This window comes from Carcharhinus amblyrhynchos, chromosome 7 (assembly GCF_965287045.1).
Source record: "Carcharhinus amblyrhynchos chromosome 7, sCarAmb.v2.hapA, whole genome shotgun sequence".
Lineage (NCBI taxonomy): Eukaryota > Metazoa > Chordata > Chondrichthyes > Carcharhiniformes > Carcharhinidae > Carcharhinus > Carcharhinus amblyrhynchos.
In genome coordinates, this window is record NC_137330.1 from 112,858,190 (window position 1) to 112,878,074 (window position 19,885).

General features: G+C 41.6%; 1 protein-coding gene and 1 long non-coding RNA gene across 5 annotated transcripts in view; both read right to left on the reverse strand.

The window, feature by feature from the left end:
• Nucleotides 1-19,885, reverse strand: part of LOC145345225 (uncharacterized) — a 790,615-nt gene that overhangs the window by 246,026 nt on the left and 524,704 nt on the right. The window lies entirely within an intron of this gene.
• The window catches only part of babam2 (BRISC and BRCA1 A complex member 2), a 177,122-nt gene that overhangs the window by 152,511 nt on the left and 4,726 nt on the right, over nt 1-19,885 (reverse strand). For all 4 annotated transcript variants that reach the window (XM_080192973.1, XM_080192975.1, XM_080192972.1 and 1 more), the window contains exons 2-3: nt 13,585-13,774; nt 11,773-11,849 (exon numbers count right to left, since the gene is read on the reverse strand). In XM_080192973.1, coding sequence (XP_080049099.1) covers nt 11,773-11,849; nt 13,585-13,712 — 205 coding nt within the window. In that variant the 5' untranslated portion in view covers nt 13,713-13,774. The remainder of the gene's footprint in view (nt 1-11,772; nt 11,850-13,584; nt 13,775-19,885) is intronic.

Sequence of the window (19,885 nt, forward strand, 5' to 3'; positions counted from 1 at the left end):
TCAAAAATGAAAATTTATGACTGAGATACTTTCTTTAATTTATCATGAACTCCCGAATCAGGAAATGTTGGATTGTTACAACATAGTTGTAAGACGTAGAAACTAGAAGCAGGAGGAGGCTGTTCAGCCCTTCGCACCTGTTCCGCCATTCATTTTGATCATCGCATTCAATATCCTGATTTCCCCCCCTTCCTCTCATACCCCATGAGGAAGGAAATATGAACAAAGAACAAAGAAAAATACAGCACAGGAACAAGCCCTTTGGCCTGTTTACACCAATCATGATGCCCTAACTAAAAAAAACCTGTTGCCCCGACTCAGTCCGTATCCTTCAATTCTCTCCCTATTCATGTACTCTCCAGAAGGAAAAAATTACTTACTCAAAAGAGGTTGTGAAATTGACTTCCAGAGTTTAGTGGTTGTTAGTGGCATGTTACTATATTAACATACACAATTAGATTCAATAGTGAATGATGACTAAGAGGCTGAAGGTAAAGAGGTACACAGCGAGTAAATATAATTTGATTTATTGTTCGCACGATGGACAAATGCCAGTATTAACTGAGTTGGCTTGAATCACCTGTTTGTGCAGTAACATATTATTTCTGTGAATACATAATAGCAAAAGGCTCTGATTTTTATACTTCAATCAGTTATTGTAAAAAGTAGTAAGAACTATTAATGCTTATTATAAAATTCCTCATCTGATGAGAGAATCACATCAATATGTGCCAAATGTTGCAGTATTAAAGCCAAGTTCAAAGCATCCTAATGTCTCATCAAGGTGTTGTGATCTTACTTCTCAATTTCTGGTGTTTATAAAACCAGAACAATTTACAATTAAGATAATGAAGGGGATGGATAGGGTAGAGGTAGAGAGATTCTTCCCACTTAGAAAGGATAGCAGGACTAGAGGGCAAAGCCTCAAGATAAGGGGGGGTGGTTTAGATCAGAGTTGAGGAGGAACTTCTTCACTCAAAGGGTGAATCTCTGGAATTCTCTGCTCATTGAAGTCGTGGAGGCTACCTCGCTGAATATACTTAAGTCACGGGAGATAGGTTTCTGACAGACAGGGGAATTAGGGTTATGGGGAGAAAGCAGGAAAGTGGAACTGATCCACTTCAGATCAGCCATGATTTTATTGAATGGTGGGGCAGGCTTGAAGGGCTAGATGGCCCACTCCTACTCCTATTTCTTATGTTCTTATGCACTCAATCCATAAAAATAGCCTTCCAAAATTTGGCACATATTGATGTGCCAAAACCAACAAATAAAGCATCTCCCTTCGTTAAAAAGGTTTCAAGACAGAACAAATTCCACCAGAAGATCACAGATTCTCTACACTGCAGAAGGAGGCCATTCAGCCCAGCGGACCTGCACCAACAACCTCACCCAGGCCCGATCCCTGCAACCTCATGTATTTATCCTGCTAATTCTCCCTGACACTAAGGGGCAATTTACCACGGCCAGTCTATCTAACCCGCACATCTGTGGATTGTGGGAGGAAACTGGAGCACCCAGAGAAAACTCAAGGTACAGGGAGAATGTGCAAACTCCACATAGTCACCCGAGACGAGAAGTGAACTCTAGTTTGATTTGTTCCCCAAAAATATATTCTTGAACATTAATTCTGACTAAAATAGTTTAACAACTGACCCTAAGTCTTCCCAAAATTATCACATTTGATATTTTGGAATGACGTTTCAGCAGCTCAGCTAACTAACTATAATACAAGTTCTCTTGAATAATCAGAGAGCAATTTCACAGATTCTAACCTTATGTGTTACATGTTTAAAACTGCTAGTTTCAGGAAGAGATCAGTAAGCAGATATTCCAAATGCACATGGACAATGTAAGTAAAGTGCAAAGCCTCAAAAGGTCCACAGGAATGAACTCCAGCTCAAACAAATTTCTCTGTATTAAAGTGCATATGCCGAGCACTTTATAAAATTGTTACAAAATGTTGCACTATTGAAGCCAAGTTCAAAACATTCTGAGTAAGTAAAATGTCTCATCAACGTCTTGTGATCTTCATTTCCCAATGTCTGGCATTTATAAAACCAGAACAATTCACTCAATTCATAAAAATGACCTTTGTTAAAACTGTTCATCTTCTCTGGTCCAAAATTAAATACACTTTCATTTCTAATATTAGAAGTCTTCAAGCAGTTGTATTGTATACTATTGAGGGAGGCGATGGCCCAGTGGCATTATCACTCGGCTACGGATCCAGAAACACAGTTAATGTTCTCGGGATCAGAGTTCAAATCCCACCATGGCAGGTGATAAAATTTGAATTCAATTTTAAAACAAAATCTGGAATTAAGAATCTACTGATGACCATGAAACCATTGTTGATTGTCAGAAAAAACTATCTGGTTCACTAATACTCTTTAGGGAAGGAAATCTGCTGTCCTACATGTGACTCCAAAGCCACAGCGATGTGGATCACTCTCAACTGCCCTCCAAGGGCAACTAGGGATGGACATTAAGTGCTGGTCAGCCAGCAACACCCTGTCCCACAAATTAATAATAATTAATAATAATAATTTATATGTTGCATTGCATACTGAATTGGAGGGCTGGTTTGAATGCAAAATGTGTTGCCAGTGGAAGCACGCAATATTTGACAAGCTGTCGAAAGGTGTTGAACAGAGTTGGGCATTCATTGGCCTAAACTAAGATTGCTACAGGGTAGAATGAATTGATGCTTTTTCTAACTAGACAGAAGTACTTAGTAAGGAAATACTCCTATTCAATGCAGGGGTCAGTATTAAGACCACTGCTTTTCTTGATTTGGATAAAAGATTCAGGCTTTTAAGTACAATTTCGAAGTTTGCAAACAATACAATATTTGGCAACACAGTAAGTGGTCAGCAAGATAGAAAACAGACAGACTAGTGAAGTGGGCAGAACAATAGCTAATTCATCTGAATGTGGATAAGTGAGAGGGGATGAATTTTGGAAGGAACAACATCAAGAGGTAATATAAATGATGCTATTCGGGGGTGGGGGAAAATAAAGAGACCTAGAAGCTCGTAATCAATAATCTTTGAAGCCGGCAGTGTGGGATACTTGGCTTTACAAATAGGAAAATACATAAACCAGAAAGCCATGTTAAATATTTATAAATTGCTAATGAGGCCTCAGCTGGTGTGATTCTGGTCATCATACTTCTTGAGGAATGTCAAGATCTTGAACAGGGTACAGAGAAGGTTTACCAGGATGATACCACAGCTGAGAGAGTTTGGTTGTATCATGAGGTTGGAGAATTCAAGATTTTTCTCTTAGAGCAAAGAAGGTAAGAAAGGCAATTGGTTAGGGATTTCCATGATGAATCACAGGGTCCCCAGTCTGGAAGACACTCCCAAACTCGGTAGTCTCCCCACATGGTGGCAGGAAGAGGTCTTGAATTGGCCCTTATTGAACGTCTCAATTGATCTCTCGGTAGGATGGCCATCCTTCACCTCCCTTGGGGACAAAGAAATGGCTGAGCAACTGAATACAGTTGGAGGGGAGATCCTATGAGGAGAGGCTGAGGGATTTGGGGTTGTTTTCGCTGGAAAGAAGGCGGCTAAGAGGGGATCTTATTGAAACATATAAGATGATTAGAGGTTTAGATAGGGTGGATAGTGATAGCCTTTTTCCTCTGATGGAAAAATCTAGCACGAGGGGGCATGGCTTTAAACTAAGGGGGGGTAGTTATAGGACAGATGTCAGGGGTAGGTTCTTTACCCAGAGGGTGGTGAGGGATTGGAATGCCCTGCCTTCTGCAGTTGTAAATGCGCCTAGTTTGGGGGCGTTTAAGAGGTCTGTGGATAGGTTTATGGACGAAAAGGGATTGGTTTAGGTTAGTGGGTCATTGTTGTTTTTTTTTAAACTGGTCGGCGCAACATCGTGGGCCGAAGGGCCTGTTCTGCGCTGTAATGTTCTATGTTCTACATATTTTGGTTCTGTCTTCACAAAAGACACAAATCAGAGGCCAGAAATGTTGGAGGATGTAGGATTTAGTGACAGGGAAGAACTGAGGAAGATCAATATTAGTAGAGAAATGGTGCTGGGAAAATTGATGAGACTGAAGGCAGATAAATCCCCAGGGCCTGATAATCTGTATCCCAGAGTACTTAAGGAAGTGGCTCTAGAAATAGCAGCTGCATTGATGGTCATCTTCCAGGATTCTATAGACTCGGGAACAGTCCCTGCAGATTGGAGGGTAGCCAATATCACTCCAATATTCAAAAAGGGAGGTAGAGAGGAAACAGGGAATTATTGATCAGTAAGCCTAACATCGGTAGTGGGGAAAAATCTTGAATCCATTATCAAAGACATTATAGCAGAGCAGTTAGAAAGCAGTGGCAGGATCAGACAGAGTCAGCATGGGTTTATGAAGGGGAAATCATGTTTGATAAATCTGTTGGAATTCTTTGAAGGTTTAAAAAGTAGAGTTGATGAGGGGGAGTCAGTTGATGCGGTATATTTGGACCTTCAGAAAGCATTGATAAAGTTCCGCATAAGAGATTATTGTGCAAGAGTAAAGCACATGGGATTGGAGGAAGTGTGTTGGGAAGAAAACAGTAGCAATTAATAGGTTCTTTTCAAATTGGCAAGCAGTAACTAGTGGGGTGCCAAAGGGATCAATGCTGGGACCCCAGCTATCCACAATATATACTTCTGATTTGGATGAGGGAACAAAATATAACATCTCAAAGTTTGCAGATGATTCCAAGTTGGGTGGGAGGGTGAACTGTGACGAGGATGCAGAGATCCTTCAGCATGATCTGGACAGGTTGGGTGGGCAAATCAATGGTAGATGAAGTATAATTTGCATAAATGTGAGATTATTCACTTTGGAAGCAAAAACAAGACAGCAGATTACTACCTGAATTGCTGTAAATTGGGAAAGGGGAGTGTACAAATGGGATCTGGATGTCCTTGTGCACCAGTCGCTGAAGGTAAGCATGCAGTTGCAGCAGGCAGTAAAGAAGGCAAATGGTATGTTGGCCTTCAATGCGAAAGGTTGAGTACTGGAGCAGGGATGCGTTATTGCAATTATACAGGGCCTTGGTGAGGCCACACCTAGAATATTGTTTGCAGTTTTGGTCTCCTTTTGTGAGGAAGGATGTTCTTGTTCTCGAGGGAGTGCAGTGAAGGCTCATCAGGCTGATCACGGGGATGGCAGGACTGACGTATGAGGAGAGATTGACTAGGTTAGGATTATTTTTGCTGGATGTCAGAGGAGAGATTGACTAGGTTAGGATTATTTTTGCTGGATGTCAGAGGAACGAGGGGGAAATCTCACAGAAATTTATAAAATTCTAACATGACTAGGCAGGGTAGATGGTGGGGATGTCCAGAATCAGGGGTTTCTGAGGACACAAGGTAGACCATTTAGGATGGAGATGTGGAGATATTTCTTCACCCGAAAAGTGGTGAGCTTGTGGAATTCATTCCCACAGGAAGTAACTAATGCCAAAATACTGAATGTGTTCAAGAGGCGGCTAGATGTAGCACTTGGGGTGAAGGGGATCAAAAGTTATGGGGAGAAAGCAGGATTGCGTGATTGAGTTGGACAATCAACTATGATCGTGATGAGTGGCGGAGCAGACTTGAAGGGCTGAATGGCCTCCTCCTGCTCCTATTGTCTATGTTTCTACTATGTAGATTCATGGTTATATTCTTGGACAGCTATCTCAAGCTCCTGTTTTCGTAAATATTAACTTATCAAAATGCTGCTAAGTCCCACTTACACTGCTCTTGCCAAATTCAATTGACATAAAAAAACTGTCATTTCAACTGCAATTTCCTCCAAGATTATGGTATCCTGCCTCTTCAATCTCTTCTAGCTTTATAATCCCAGCTAGTGTCCTTCTGTTCACAGTTTCTTATCTCCTATGTATTCTCATTTTTTTCTGTTTCACCATCAACGGCAGAGCTTTCAGCTACCCTGAGCTAACTCTTAGGAATTCCCTCCTTAAACTCTTTGCTTTGCCACCACTCTTCCCATCTTTGAAAGTCTCTTCAAGCTCGTGTGCTCAATAATTTGCTTGGTTAATCTTCCCAACTCTTATACTGCTCTGTATCCCCCTACGTAATGCAATGTGGGATGTTTTTCTATGCAAACTCAAATTGCTCCCAGAAAGAATAATGAATAAAACAAACTGATGGACAAAGTTTTTAACGCTTCTATCAATTTTCTTTGGTGGCTATTTACAGAAAATACCAACACAGCAATTTGTCTGCCTTCCTAACTCACAAGAAAGAAAAATGCATAACAGAGACTGTACAAAAAACTGATTTCAAAAGTAAGTCAAACAAAAAGAGCACACAAAACCAACATCAGCAAAATACCTAAGTAACACAAGGTAATTACAGTCCATCAAAACTCCACTTTGAACTTCGGAAAAAAATCACATATTAGTTCCATCCAACCAATGGGGCAAGGCAACGCAGACTGTGGGTCCAAGAACAAAGCCTTATTTATGTTCCATGCTTTCTTACAAGTCGAACAATATAATTTGGACAGGTGACTTCCATCAAAATCGCAACAGATATGACCCTAAGATACAGAAGTAAAGAAGGCCATTTGGTCCCTCATGGGCAACCCCTTCATCTTATCATCCTAGTAAACTTTCTCTTACAAAGCAAGGATATCTGACCACAAGAAACAAGACAAAAATCTACAGGCAATTATCCAGGTTTGGTCTCACCAACTCCCTGTACAGTTTGATCAAGGCTTGCCTACTTTTATATGTCATCTGCCTTGCTAAAAAGGTTAACGTTCTATAGGCCTTCCTGCATGCTAACCTCGTGATTCATCTGCGGGTACACCCAAACAGCTCTGTACTGCAACATTCTGCGGAATTTCTCCATTTAAATAATTTATTCCTTGTCTATTCTTCACTCCTAAGTGGACAACCTCATATTTTCCCACATATTGCAACTGTCAAATTTCTGCTCATTCAATTAACCTATCTATATCACTTTGCAGACTCTTCATATCAGGTTTGTCAACAAAGCGGCCACAGGCCAGATGTGGCTTGCAAGGCATTTTTAAATGGCCCGTTACATCCTCCAAAATCTAGGTAACAGTCCAACCTCCCCAAAATATCAAAAATTACTCAGAGCCTGTTCAGCCAATCACAATCTGGTTCCTCAATGCTTTGGCTGCTAATAGGCAACATCAGCCAATGTAGGGTGAAACTAGCCTGTGATTGGACCAGTGAAATGTCATCAGTTGCCAGATATCTGCTTATGGTTGGGGGAATGGAAAAACAAGTTCAGAATCAGGCGGGTGGACAGAGGAATGGTGGCAAACCTGGACTTGGCGGGCAGGGGAAGGTGAGACCGAGTGCTGAGCTGGGGTAGAGACTAGCTGCTAGGTGGTGGTTTTGTTGGGGGCACTACAGAAACTGGCTGCTGTTGTGTATTTCAGTATTAGAGAGCATGTGTAAATGCGTGCATAAGATCATAAGAGTGCACGAGTGTGCATGTGAATGTGTGAGCATGAGTGTACATGCGAGCATGAGAATTTATGCTTGCACATAAGTGTGTGTGAGTGAGAGTTTTTGTGCACGAGAGGGTGCAAGAGTGTGTGTGAGAGAGAGAGAGTGTGTGAAAGAGAGAGTGTATGCGTAATTGTACTTAACTGAAGGCACTTAAGAGCCACGTGTAGGATGGCGGATTCCCTTCTAGAAAGGACATTTGTGAACTAGACGGATTTTAATGACAATCAATGATAATTTCATGGTCACTAATGCCGAAACTAGCTTTATATTCCAGATTTATTAACTGAATTCAAATTCCGTCAGCTACTCTGGTCCCAATAGCATTAGCCTATGTCTCTACATTAGTATTCTTGTGACAGTACCACCACCTTGTTTAATAATGGAATCTTGCATTTTCCCAATGACAGATGCAGGCTAACTGGCCTATAATTTCCTGTTTGTCTTCTTCCTTTTTTGAATAGAGCTATTAGGTTTGGAGTTTCTCAATTTGCTGCTATCTTTCCAGAATCCAGAGAATTTTGGAAAAGTGATTATTCAGCAATCATTATTACTGGCATTGGCTTTGATCTTTTTCACCATAAGTTATCAGAAATGATTAAGGGAAGGGGATATTAAGCAAAGATTTATGGAGTTGGGGTGGAAACTAAAGGCAAAGTCTGGAAGAGTAGTTACATCTGGACTCTTGCCTGTGCCACGGGATAGTTTAGAGAGGAATAGAGAGAGGGAAAGTTTGAACTCGTGGCTGAGGGGATGGTGCAGGAGGGAGGGGTTCAGGTACTTGAGCAATTGGGGCTCATTCTGGGGAAGGTGGGACCTCTATAAGAGGGATGGTCTACACCTGAACCAGAGGGGAATCAATATCCTGGGGGGTAAATTTGCAAAGGCGATGCAGGGAGGTTTAAACTGATTCGGAGGGGGGGAGGGATAGTGAGGAAAGGGGGTGAAAGTGAGGGGGGCATAGTTGGGGAATGCAAGGCACGGCATAGTGGGGGTGGGGCGGAGCAGGGTTTGAAATGTGTGTACTTTAATGCGAGGAGTATTCGCAATAAAGTGGATGGACTTGCAGCGTGGATCAGTACCTGGGACTTTGATGTTGTGGCCATTTCAGAGACATGGATAGAGCAGGGTCAGGAATGGTTGTTGCAGGTTCCGGGGTACAAATGCTTTAGTCGGAGTAGAGATGAAGGTAGAAGGGGGGGTGGGGTAGCATTGCTAGTCAAGGACTGTATCACAGTGTCGGAGAGGAAGTTTGATGAGGACTTGTCAGTTGAGGTAGTATGGGCGGAGGTTAGAAATAGGAGAGGTGAGGTCACCCTGTTGGGAGTCTTTTATAGACCTCCTAAAAGTTCTAGAGAGGTTGAGGAAAGGATTGCGGAGACAATCCTGGTTAGGAGTGAAAGTAATAGGGTAATTGTTATGGGGGACTTTAACTTTACGAATATTGATTGGAATTGCTATAGTTCTAGCTCGCTAGAGGGGTCAGTGTTTGTACAAAGCGTGCAGGAAGGTTTTTTGACTCAGTATGTAGATAGGCCAACTAGAGGTGAGGCTATATTGGATTTGGTGCTGGGAAATGAGCCAGACCAGGTGCTAGACTTGGAAGTTGGTGTGCATTTTGGTGATAGTGACCACAATTCGGTTACGTTCACCTTAGTGATGGAAAGGGATAGGCATGAACCTCGGGTCAGTAGTTTTAGCTGGGGTAAGGGCAATTATGAGGCTATTAGGAGTGAATTAGGAAGCATAGATTGGACTAGGAGATTACAGGGACTGGGAACGTCCGAAATGTGGAGTTTGTTCAAGGAGCAGCTACTGCGAGTCCTTGATAGGTATGTCCCTGTCAGGCATGGAGGATTTGGTAGATCTAGGGAACCGTGGTGCACTAAAAGAGTTGAGTCGATGGTTAAAAAGAAAAAGGAGGCTTATGTTCGGATGAGATTGGAGGGCTCAGATAGTGCACTAGAAAGCTTTAGATTGGCTAGGAGGGAGTTGAAGAGTGAGTTGAGAAGGGCTAAAAGAGGACATGAGAAGACTTTGGCTGATAGGATTAAGGAGAATCCTAAGGCGTTCTATAGGTATGTCAAGAACAGAAGGTTGGTCAGGGCAAGATTAGGGCCAGTTACAGACAGCAGGGGGAAGTTGTGTGTGGAACCGGAGGAGATTGGAGAAGTATTGAACCAATATTTCTCTTCGGTGTTCACGCAGGGGGACATGAATATAGCTGAGGAGGACATTGGGTTGCAGGGGTGTAAAATAGACAGTATTACGGTTGATAAGGGGGATGTGCTGGAAATTCTTGAGGGGCTGAAAATAGATAAGTCCCCTGGTCCGGATGGGATCTACCCTAGGATTCTCTGGGAGGCTAGAGAGGTAATTGCAGAGCCTCTGGCTCTGATCTTCAGGTCGTCATTGGTCTCTGGTGTAGTCCCGGAGGATTGGAGGATAGCGAATGTTGTCCCATTGTTTAAGAAGGGGAACAGAGACTTTGCCGGGAATTATAGACCGGTGAGTCTTACTTCTGTTGTGGGAAAGGTTTTAGAAAAAATTATTAGGGATAGGATTTATAGTTATTTGGAGTGTAATGAATTGATTAGAAATAGTCAGCATGGTTTTGTAGCGGGTAGGTCGTGCCTTACTAACCTTATTGAGTTTTTTGAGAAGGTGACCAAAGAGGTGGATGGGGGCAAGGCAGTTGACGTGGTATATATGGATTTTAGTAAGGCGTTCGATAAGGTTCACCATGGTAGGCTTCTGCAGAAAATGCAGATGTATGGGATTGTGGGTAATCTAGGAAGTTGGATCAGGAATTGGCTATCAGATAGGAGACAGAGGGTGGTGGTTGATGGTAAATATTCATCATGGAGTTCGGTTACAAGTGGTGTGCCTCAGGGATCTGTTTTGGGGCCACTGTTGTTTGTAATTTTTATTAATGATCTGGATGAGGGTATAGTTGGGTGGATTAGTAAATTTGCTGATGACACCAAAGTTGGAGGTGTGGTAGATTGTGAGGAAGGGTGTCATAGTCTGCAGGGAGACTTAGATAGGTTGCAGAGCTGGGCCGAGAGGTGGCGGATGGAATTTAATGCGGAGAAGTGTGAGGTAATTCACTTTGGTAGGAGCAACAGATGTGTCGAGTATAGGGCTAACGGGAGGACTTTGAATAGTGTGGATGAACAGAGGGATCTGGGTGTATGTGTACATAGATCCCTGAAAGTTGGGAATCAAGTAGATAAGGTTGTTAAGAAGGCGTACGGTGTCTTGGCGTTTATTGGTAGGGGGATTGAACTTAGGAGTCGCAGCGTCATGTTGCAACTGTACACTACTCTAGTGCGGCCGCACTTGGAGTACTGTGTGCAGTTCTGGTCCCCGCATTACAAGAAGGATGTGGAGGCGTTGGAGAGGGTGCAGAGGAGGTTTACTAGGATGTTGCCTGGTATGGTGGGGAGGTCCTATGAGGAGAGACTGAGGGATTTAGGGTTGTTTTCGTTGGAAAGAAGGCGGCTAAGAGGGGATCTTATTGAAACATATAAGATGATTAGAGGTTTAGATAGGGTGGATAGTGATAGCCTTTTTCCTCGGATGGAGAAAGCTAGCACGAGGGGGCATGGCTTTAAATTAAGGGGGGGTAGCTACAGGACGGATGTCAGGGGTAGGTTCTTTACCCAGCGGGTGGTGAGGGATTGGAATGCCCTGCCTGCTGCAGTTGTAAATGCGTCTAGTTTGGGGGCGTTTAAGAGATCTCTGGATAGGTTTATGGACGAAAAGGGATTGGTATAGGCTAGTGGGTCATTGTTTTTGTAACTGGTCGGCGCAACATCGTGGGCTGAAGGGCCTGTTCTGCGCTGTAATGTTCTATGTTCTATAATGTGGGGTCAAGTGGTTAAAACAAATACTGGCTGCAATTTTGAAAACTTAGCTCTTCAAAGGAAATGTCAATCTGCATGCCAAAGGTGAGTGGAAAATCACACAGCATAATTACACATCATAAACCAGCCACTTTGATATTAACAGAACACACTGATGGAAGGTACAAAAAAAATGTCATCAGAAACATTTCTCAACAATCAGCATCATGTGGTTCAGAACACTCAGTGAAACAATGCTTTTGCAAACATATTTTTGATACAATGTTCAAAAAGAACAATTGTAATTATAGGACAATTAATGAATGGTACTAATTACACAAAGTTTCCACAGCATGTTCTTTTAAATCCTGATACTATTGAAATGTTTCATTAGTAATCTCTAAATATAAAATAATTCTTACATTTTAATGTCTCTCCAGCATAAGGAATATGCAGCTTAAATCGATCACAACAGGGTCCAGGTGTTAGTGATGTGCACCTGAAAGGAGGAACCAAAACGAGATTTCATTAACAACAAAAATGGGAAAACAATGGCTGGCAACATTCAAACCATAACAAACACCCATAACATTTCTAAACACAAAACAGGAATTTCTCTAGACAGAGCCCAAGCCTTTTATTCAGTTTAGCATTAGTTAGACTGCAAGACCAAAACGAAAAGCTGCAAACCTTGAATACTAGATGAATCACACTACGGTAGACTAATGTTTTGTTGAATTGCGATTCAAAAAATAATAATAACATGCCTATGAAACATTTTGGAGTGCCTCATAAACAGCAAACCATTTTGGGAAAAACCCTTCTCTAACACAGCTAAACACAGCACCAATTTTGCACACACAAAATTCCACAAACAGCAATGAATGGAATAAACACTTAATTTGTGAAGGCAGGAAAAATGGCCAGGAGATCAGAAACTTCCTTCTGCTCTTAGAATCATTGTGGTTTAACACCTGGTTATTTGGTATAACCACTTGCAAGGTACTTCAGATTTTTGAATATACATTTTACCATTGGGACGAGTCATTTGTTTCAGCTAACACCAAATTAGCTTATACTTCGCTAATGGAAAAATTTTTCTATGCAGCAAGATTTGTATTCAAATAATTTCAACATGTACTGCACTTGTAAGTGTTCCATGTTGAATGATGCTTTGCAATCCTCTATGACCTAAAATACTGTGACTACAAGAACAGGTCAGAGACTAGAAATACAGCGGTGACCAACTCACCTCCTGACTCTCCAAATTCTGTCCACCAGGCATAAATCAGGAGTGTGACAGAATACTCTCCACTTGTTTGGATGAGTGCAGCTCCAATGACACTGAAGAAGCTCAACACCATCTGCTTGGTTGGTTCCCCATTCACAAATATTCACTCCCTTTACCACCAATGCACAATGACAGCAGTGTGTACCATCTACACAATGCACTACAGCAACTCACCAAGGTTCCTTAGACCGCACTACCATCTGGAAAGACAAGAGTAGTAGGCACTTGGGAACACCACCACCTGGAAATTCCCCTTCAAGCTAGCCTGCCTTGGAAACATTCCACTTTTCCTTCAATTGTCACTGGGTCAAAATCCTGGAACTCCATACCTAACAGCAGTGTGGATGTTCCTACACCACATGGACTGCAGCAATTCAAGAAGAAAGCTCACAACCACATTCTCAAGGGTAGATAGGGATGGACAATAAATGCTGGCCTAGCCAGTGATTCCTGCAACCCAGGAATGAGTTAAAAACGATGATTTAAACATATGAAACCCATTTTACTTTTATACAAGTATCAGTAGCTATTGCTACATTGCAAAGAAAGTATATTAATCAGAAATACAAACACACATTTGTGGACAAGTTCACTATTTTGTAACTTTCTTCCCTGAAATTGAAAACAATAATTACAGAGGAGCTAAGTAAAAGTAATATGGCTGCTGATAATTCTGTACCGTTTTATACAAAGACTGTACTTCAAGCTGGGTTAATACATCATTGAACTTCTCTGCTTTAGAAAATAAGTATAATTAGGAGCCAACTTTGGGCCTGGATTACACAAACAAAATGTAAATATGAAGTGCTTAAAATAATTCAATAGTTAAAAAGACACTTGCACACATGTACATACACATCTTAGCTGAACAAATTGGGAAAACATGAACAAAACTGTCAGAATAATAAAATGAAACCAACTTGGAGCACTCATCAGCACTTACCCTGATTTAAGGTCTGTTATTTTGAGATTGTTTGTAGCATCTAAGCCAATTTTTCCGTTTCTGACAACATTGGAGATGAAGGGACGAAGTGCAGGGGAAATTCTGTTTAAGGCAACTTCTGGTGACATTTCAACTCAATTACCTCCACAGTGGCACTGTCAAAGACCAACGAACAGGACAGTCTGTGGTACTAAATATTTAATGAAGAAAAATAGTTAACATTTGGGGCAAAATAAAATCATCATGTAAAGAAAAAGATGACATAAACAAAACATTACACTGGATGCAGATGAATATAATAGAATTAAGATAGCTGTTTAATTAAAAAAATCAGCAATTCTGCTCTGTCCAAGACCTCAAGAAATTAAAAAGAGTCATGAATGAAGCCCAGCCCATCACTCAAACCAGCCTCCCATCCATTGACTCTGTCTACATTTTCCATTACCTTGGAAAAGCAGCCAGCATAATCAAGGACACGACTCACCCCAAACATTCTCTCTTCTAACTTCTTCCATCGGGAAAAAGATACAAAAATCTGAGATCACATGCCAACCGACTCAAAAACAGCTTCTTTCCTGCTGCCATCAGATTTTTGAATGGTATTACGTTGCATTAAGTTGATCTTTCTCTATACCCTAGATATGAATGTAACACCAGATTCTGCACTCTCTCCTTTCCTTCCCTATGTACAGTATGCTTTGTTTGTATAGCACGCAAGAAGCAATACTTATCACTGTATACTAATACATGTGACAAAGATAAATCAAATCAAATCAATCTTGGGATGTGAGTGCTAGTGTAAGACTCACGTTTATTACGCATCTGTATTTGCTTCCAAGCCATTTTTGGAATGGCTTGAAGGATGAATTTGTTAAGAACATCAGATTTTCTTCTTTACGCAACATTTGTGAATCAATTGGGTTTTTAAACAACAAACATTTGCTTCAGGGTTATTTGAATACCACTTTTTCGTTCCCAGATAAGCCAAAGGAAGGAACCTCTTCGATTTAATACAAGATAGAAATGCTGATAGAGAAGTAAGAGGACTTAAGGTAGATGAATCATGACTTGATGGCTTTCACCATAGTGTGAAAAAGTAGATATGAAAGTTGTAGGTACATTGGATATAATTTTCCAAAGTTTTCTAGATTTGGTAGTTGTGCCTATGGATCTCCATTAAGAAAAATGTCCAAAGATCTGTAGGTTAGGGGGAATTAGCCATGGGAATTGGGGTTACAGGGATGAAGGGGGTGAGGGGATATGCCTGGATAAGATGCTCTTTCAGAGAGTCAGAGCAGACTCTGCGGGCAAACAGTAGAGATCCTATGGCACAGCAGTCATAAAAATGTAAACAAGAATTAACAGTTCAGATCAAATAAATAACAATGTATTGGTAACAATATACATTAAAGGAATGTTTATTTTGATCAGATGTGGACATCAACAGCTCTTATTATCCATAATTGCCTAACTGCCCTTCAACTGAATAACTTGCTAGGCCAATACAGGAGGTGCATTTTTTTAACAATCAACTACATTGCGGTGGATTTGGAGACACATCGGATGATAGATTTCCTTCTCTAAAAGCCATGAATGGTTTTTGCAACAATTGTTTCATGTTCATCACGAGAGTTTAAATTCCAGATTTTTATTGAATCATCTGCATGGTGAGATTCGAACCCTGGGTCACTAGATTATCAGTCCAGTGACTATCAATACAGCTCCATCTCCTCTAAGTCTTGACATATGGTTCAATTCAGTGTGATACCCGGATTTTCACAGACAGAAATGTATGTGTATAAAATACAGCATTAACTGCTAAGGTACCACAGAGACACAGGATTCAGTTGATAAATCATTATACAGTCTACATTAAGTGTGACAAGGCCATTAAGAAGGCAATTAGGCTTTCATGTGGGCATTAAAATAAGCTGCAACCTCTAACAAAGTCTCATTACAGTTGTAGTTTTGCTCTCCTTTTTAAAAGTTTATTTATTAGTGTCACAAGTAGGCTTACATTAACATTGCAATTAAGTTACTGTGAAAGTTTCCTAGTCACCACACTCTGGCACCTGTTTGGGTACACTGAGGGAGAATTTAGCATGGCCAATGCACCTAACCAGCACATCTTTCGGATTGAGAGGAAACTGGAGCACCCAGAGGAAACCCACGCAAGACATGGGGAGATCATGCCGACTCTGCACAAACAGTGACCCAAGCCAGGAATCAAACCCAGGTCCTTGGTGCTGTGAGGCAGCAGTGCTAACCGCTATCACACCATGCCCACCTCGGCTGGTCTTTGCAAAGATACAGAAAAAGCAACTAAATAGAGCTCGAAATTATCATGATAGCTTTATTAGATGAGATTATTTTATTACGAGACAATGGTGTGTGTGAAGAAATCATAGTCTGATGAACCAGATAGTCTTTGTGTATGTTAATTTTTTTTTTCAATTTCTATCGTACTTGCATCTCTTAGGAATCTCGTTTCTACTGTGGTAATTGCAAAACTAAGATAATCAATAAGTAGTATCAAAATAGCAGGGCAATAAAATGGCTCTGGCACACCAACACTAGATTCTTCAAAAACATGGTATATCGATTGACGGGATGGGAAAACCTTATGACATAGGGTACTGGATTTTGAAAAGCCCCTTTGTGTGAGGCTTGTTTCTAAACCAAGGACTGTCAAATTAATGACAGGCTAACAGGAATAAAATTAAAAGTAATCTGAAGGAGAGATAAATCAAAATGGGAAAGGGAGAGATGTGTATTAAGTCAGAACAAAGCATGAGGTTGTTTAAAACCCATTAAGAGGTACCACTTGTTGCATAAATTAATTAACTTTAGTTAATTAATTAATTTAGTTAAGAACATAAGAAATAGGAGCAGGAGTAGGCCATCTAGCCCTTCGAGCCTGCCCCGCCATTCAATAAGATCACGGCTGATCTGAAGTGGATCAGTTCCACTTTCCCGCTTTCTCCCCATAACCCTTAATTCCCTTGTCTATCAAAAACCTATCTACCTGTGACTTAAATATATTCAGCAAGGTAGCCTCCACCACTTCAATGGGCAGAGAATTCCACAGATTCACCACCCTTTGAGTGAAGAAGTTCCTCCTCAGCTCCGATCTGAACTGCCCCCCCCTCTTATTTTGAGGCCGTGCCCTCTAGTCCTGCTATCCTTTCTACGCAGGAAAAATCTCTCTACCTCTATCCTATCTATCCCCTTCATTATCTTATACGTCTCTATAAGATCCCCCCCTCATCCTTCTAAACTCCAACGAGTACAGACCCAGTCTATTTAGTCTCTCTTCATAGTCCAACCCCCTCATCTCCGGTATCAGCCTAGTGAACCTCCTCTGCACTCCCTCCAAGGCCAATATACTCTTCCGCAAGTGCGGCGACCAAAACTGCACACAGTACTCCAGCTGCGGCCTCACCAGTACCCTGTACAGTTGCAGCAAGACCTCCCTACTTTTATATTCTAGCCCCCTCGCTATAAAGGTCAACATTCCATTGGCCTTCTTGATCACCTGCTGCACCTGCAGACTAGGTTTTTGCGACTATTACTCTTCCAAATAGTAATTAACCAAATGAATTAAAATTTGAACAGTTTGTGTGTCAAGCATCCCGAGGATTACGGTGTTAAAATTCTCTCAGGATTGCACATCCCCACTCTGGAGTTCTTAACATAGTTTAATGTAGAACTGGGTTAAAAATCTCAGCATAAGAGGTAGGACATTTAGTGTCGAGGTGAGAAGGAATTTCTTCAGTCAGAGTGATAAATCTTTGGAATTCTCTACCCAGAGGCTGTGGAGAGTCAGTCCTTGTGTTTGTTCAAAATAGAGGTTGATAGATTTCTAGATCCCAGTGACATTAAGGGATATGGGGTATAGGGCAGGAAGATGGTGTTGAGGTAGAAGTTCAGCCATGATACTGTTAAATGGCGGAGCCAGCTCAAAGGGCTGAATGACCTACTCCTATTTAATTCCCTCTTGTCTGTAGCAGAGAAAATCCTGACATATATTCTCCTGAGTTGCCCACTCCCTGAGGCCAGAGAATTCCTCCCAGAGTCCTTCCAGAAGAACTTCTGATATGCCTTTGTTGCCAAAGAAATACAAGAAAAGTGTTGAGAACAACACGAGGAACTTGCATTGCATTCATTAACCTCACCAAAGCATTTGACTGATTAAATCACAAGGCTCTGTGCAATGTGCTCCAAAGATTGAGATGTCAAGAAACTTCATCACAAGGACTGCAATTGTCTTGCATGGGAGGTCTAAAGCTTCAAAATCCTGATCAGTGTCCAGCAAGATTGTATTATTTACAATCTAACTGAGTGGCTATTCTCTTCGTCAAAGATCAACTGCCCTCCAGTGCAACTTAAATGCCAGCTAGGTGGAAAACTTCCATTTCCGTCGCCTCCATGCCAGACTAAACTAACCACCACAGAGACACACGACCTGCAGTTTGAAGATGATTGTAATGTCATTAGCCACTCTGGAACAGATTTATGAGCCACTCTTGATCCCTTCAAGTCTGCACACAAGAAAACCAGCCTGTTACCAAAATAAAACTCATTATTAACCCACACTGGGGCACCAAATGTTCCACCTCCCATTTGTACTGTAAGAAAGACTCTGCGTACTTTCCATACTGTAATAGCCAGCTCTCTCAAAGGGCCACCATTGACAAGGAGATCCAACACCGGGTCTATGCCAGCCTTCTACAAACTACAACAGTGAGTGATTGAGAATAAAGGCCTCCTCAAATTAAAAGAAGTCCAAGCGTAAAGGGCAGTTTTTGTCATCACACTTCTGTCTTGTTTTGATCTCATTGTTTGAGGAAAGACATTCTTGCTATTGAGGCAGTCCAGCAAAGATTCACCAGACTGATTCCTGGAATGCCAGGATTGACATATGAAGAGAGACTGGATCGACTGGGCTTGTACTCACTGGAATTCAGAAGAATGAGAAGGGACCTCATAGATACATATAAAATCCTGATGGGACTGGACAGGCTCGATGTGAGAAGAACATTCCCGATGTTGGGGAAGTGCAGAACTCGGGATCACAGTCTAAAGGGTAAATCATTCAGGACTGAGATGAGGAAGAATTTCTTCACTCAGAGAGGTGTAAACCTGTGGAATTCTCTACCACAGAAAACTATTGGGGCCAGTTCATTACAAGATATGTTCGAGAGGAACTGGACGTGGCCCTTGTGGCTAAAAGGGGGTATGGAGAGAAAGCGGGAATGGGATACTTAAGAACATAAGAAATAGGAGCAGGAGTAGGCCATCTAGCCCTTCGAGCCTGCCCCGCCATTCAATAAGATCATGGCTGATCTGAAGTGGATCAGTTCCATTTTCCCGCTTTCTCCCCATAACCCTTAATTCCCTTGTCTATCAAAAACCTATCTAACCGTGACTTAAATATATTTAGCGAGGTAGCCTCCACCACTTCAACGGGCAGAGAATTCCACAGATTCACCACCCTTTGAGTGAAGAAGTTCCTCTTTAATTCTGATCTAAACTGCTCCCCCCTCTTATCTTGAGGCTGTGCCCTCTAGTCCTGCTATCCTTTCTAAGCAGGAAGAATCTCTCTACCTCCACCCTATCCATCCCCTTCATTATCTTATACGTCTCTATAAGATCCCCCCTCATCCTTCTAAACTCCAACGAGTACAGACCCAGTCTATTTAGTCTCTCTTCATAGTCCAACCCCCTCATTTCCGATATCAGCCTAGTGAACCTCCTCTGCACTCCTTCCAAGGCCAATATATTCTTCCGCAAGTGAAAGGATACACTGAAAATGTACGATCAACCATACTGAAAATGCATGATCAACCATGACCATATTGAATGGTGATGCAGGCTCAAAGGGTTGAATGGCCCACTCCTTCACCTATTTTCTATATTTCTATACTGCAGTAAGACTGGACTGTGTATCAGGGACATACAAGAGCACTAAAAAAATTCCATTAGCATTGCCCCTGCCACATCCCTTGGATTCTATGGGAGAATTGTTGAACAAGTGCTTGTGTCCTTCTTGAAGTCAGATCCATAAGCATTCAGGCAAAACTCCTGAAAAATCAACAGTGATGGACTTAATGCTGTCTGGATGGCCAAAAAGTATCTTTTCCCAATCTGTTTTCTCAACTCTCTACAGTGTTCCCAGGAGTACAAAGAAAACATTTCAAAGGCACAGTGAGGCTTTCCTTGAAGATCAGCAGTATTGATATTAATGACTGGAAACAGCATGTTGTCAGTCATTCAGAATGGCAACAACTTTTTCCACCAA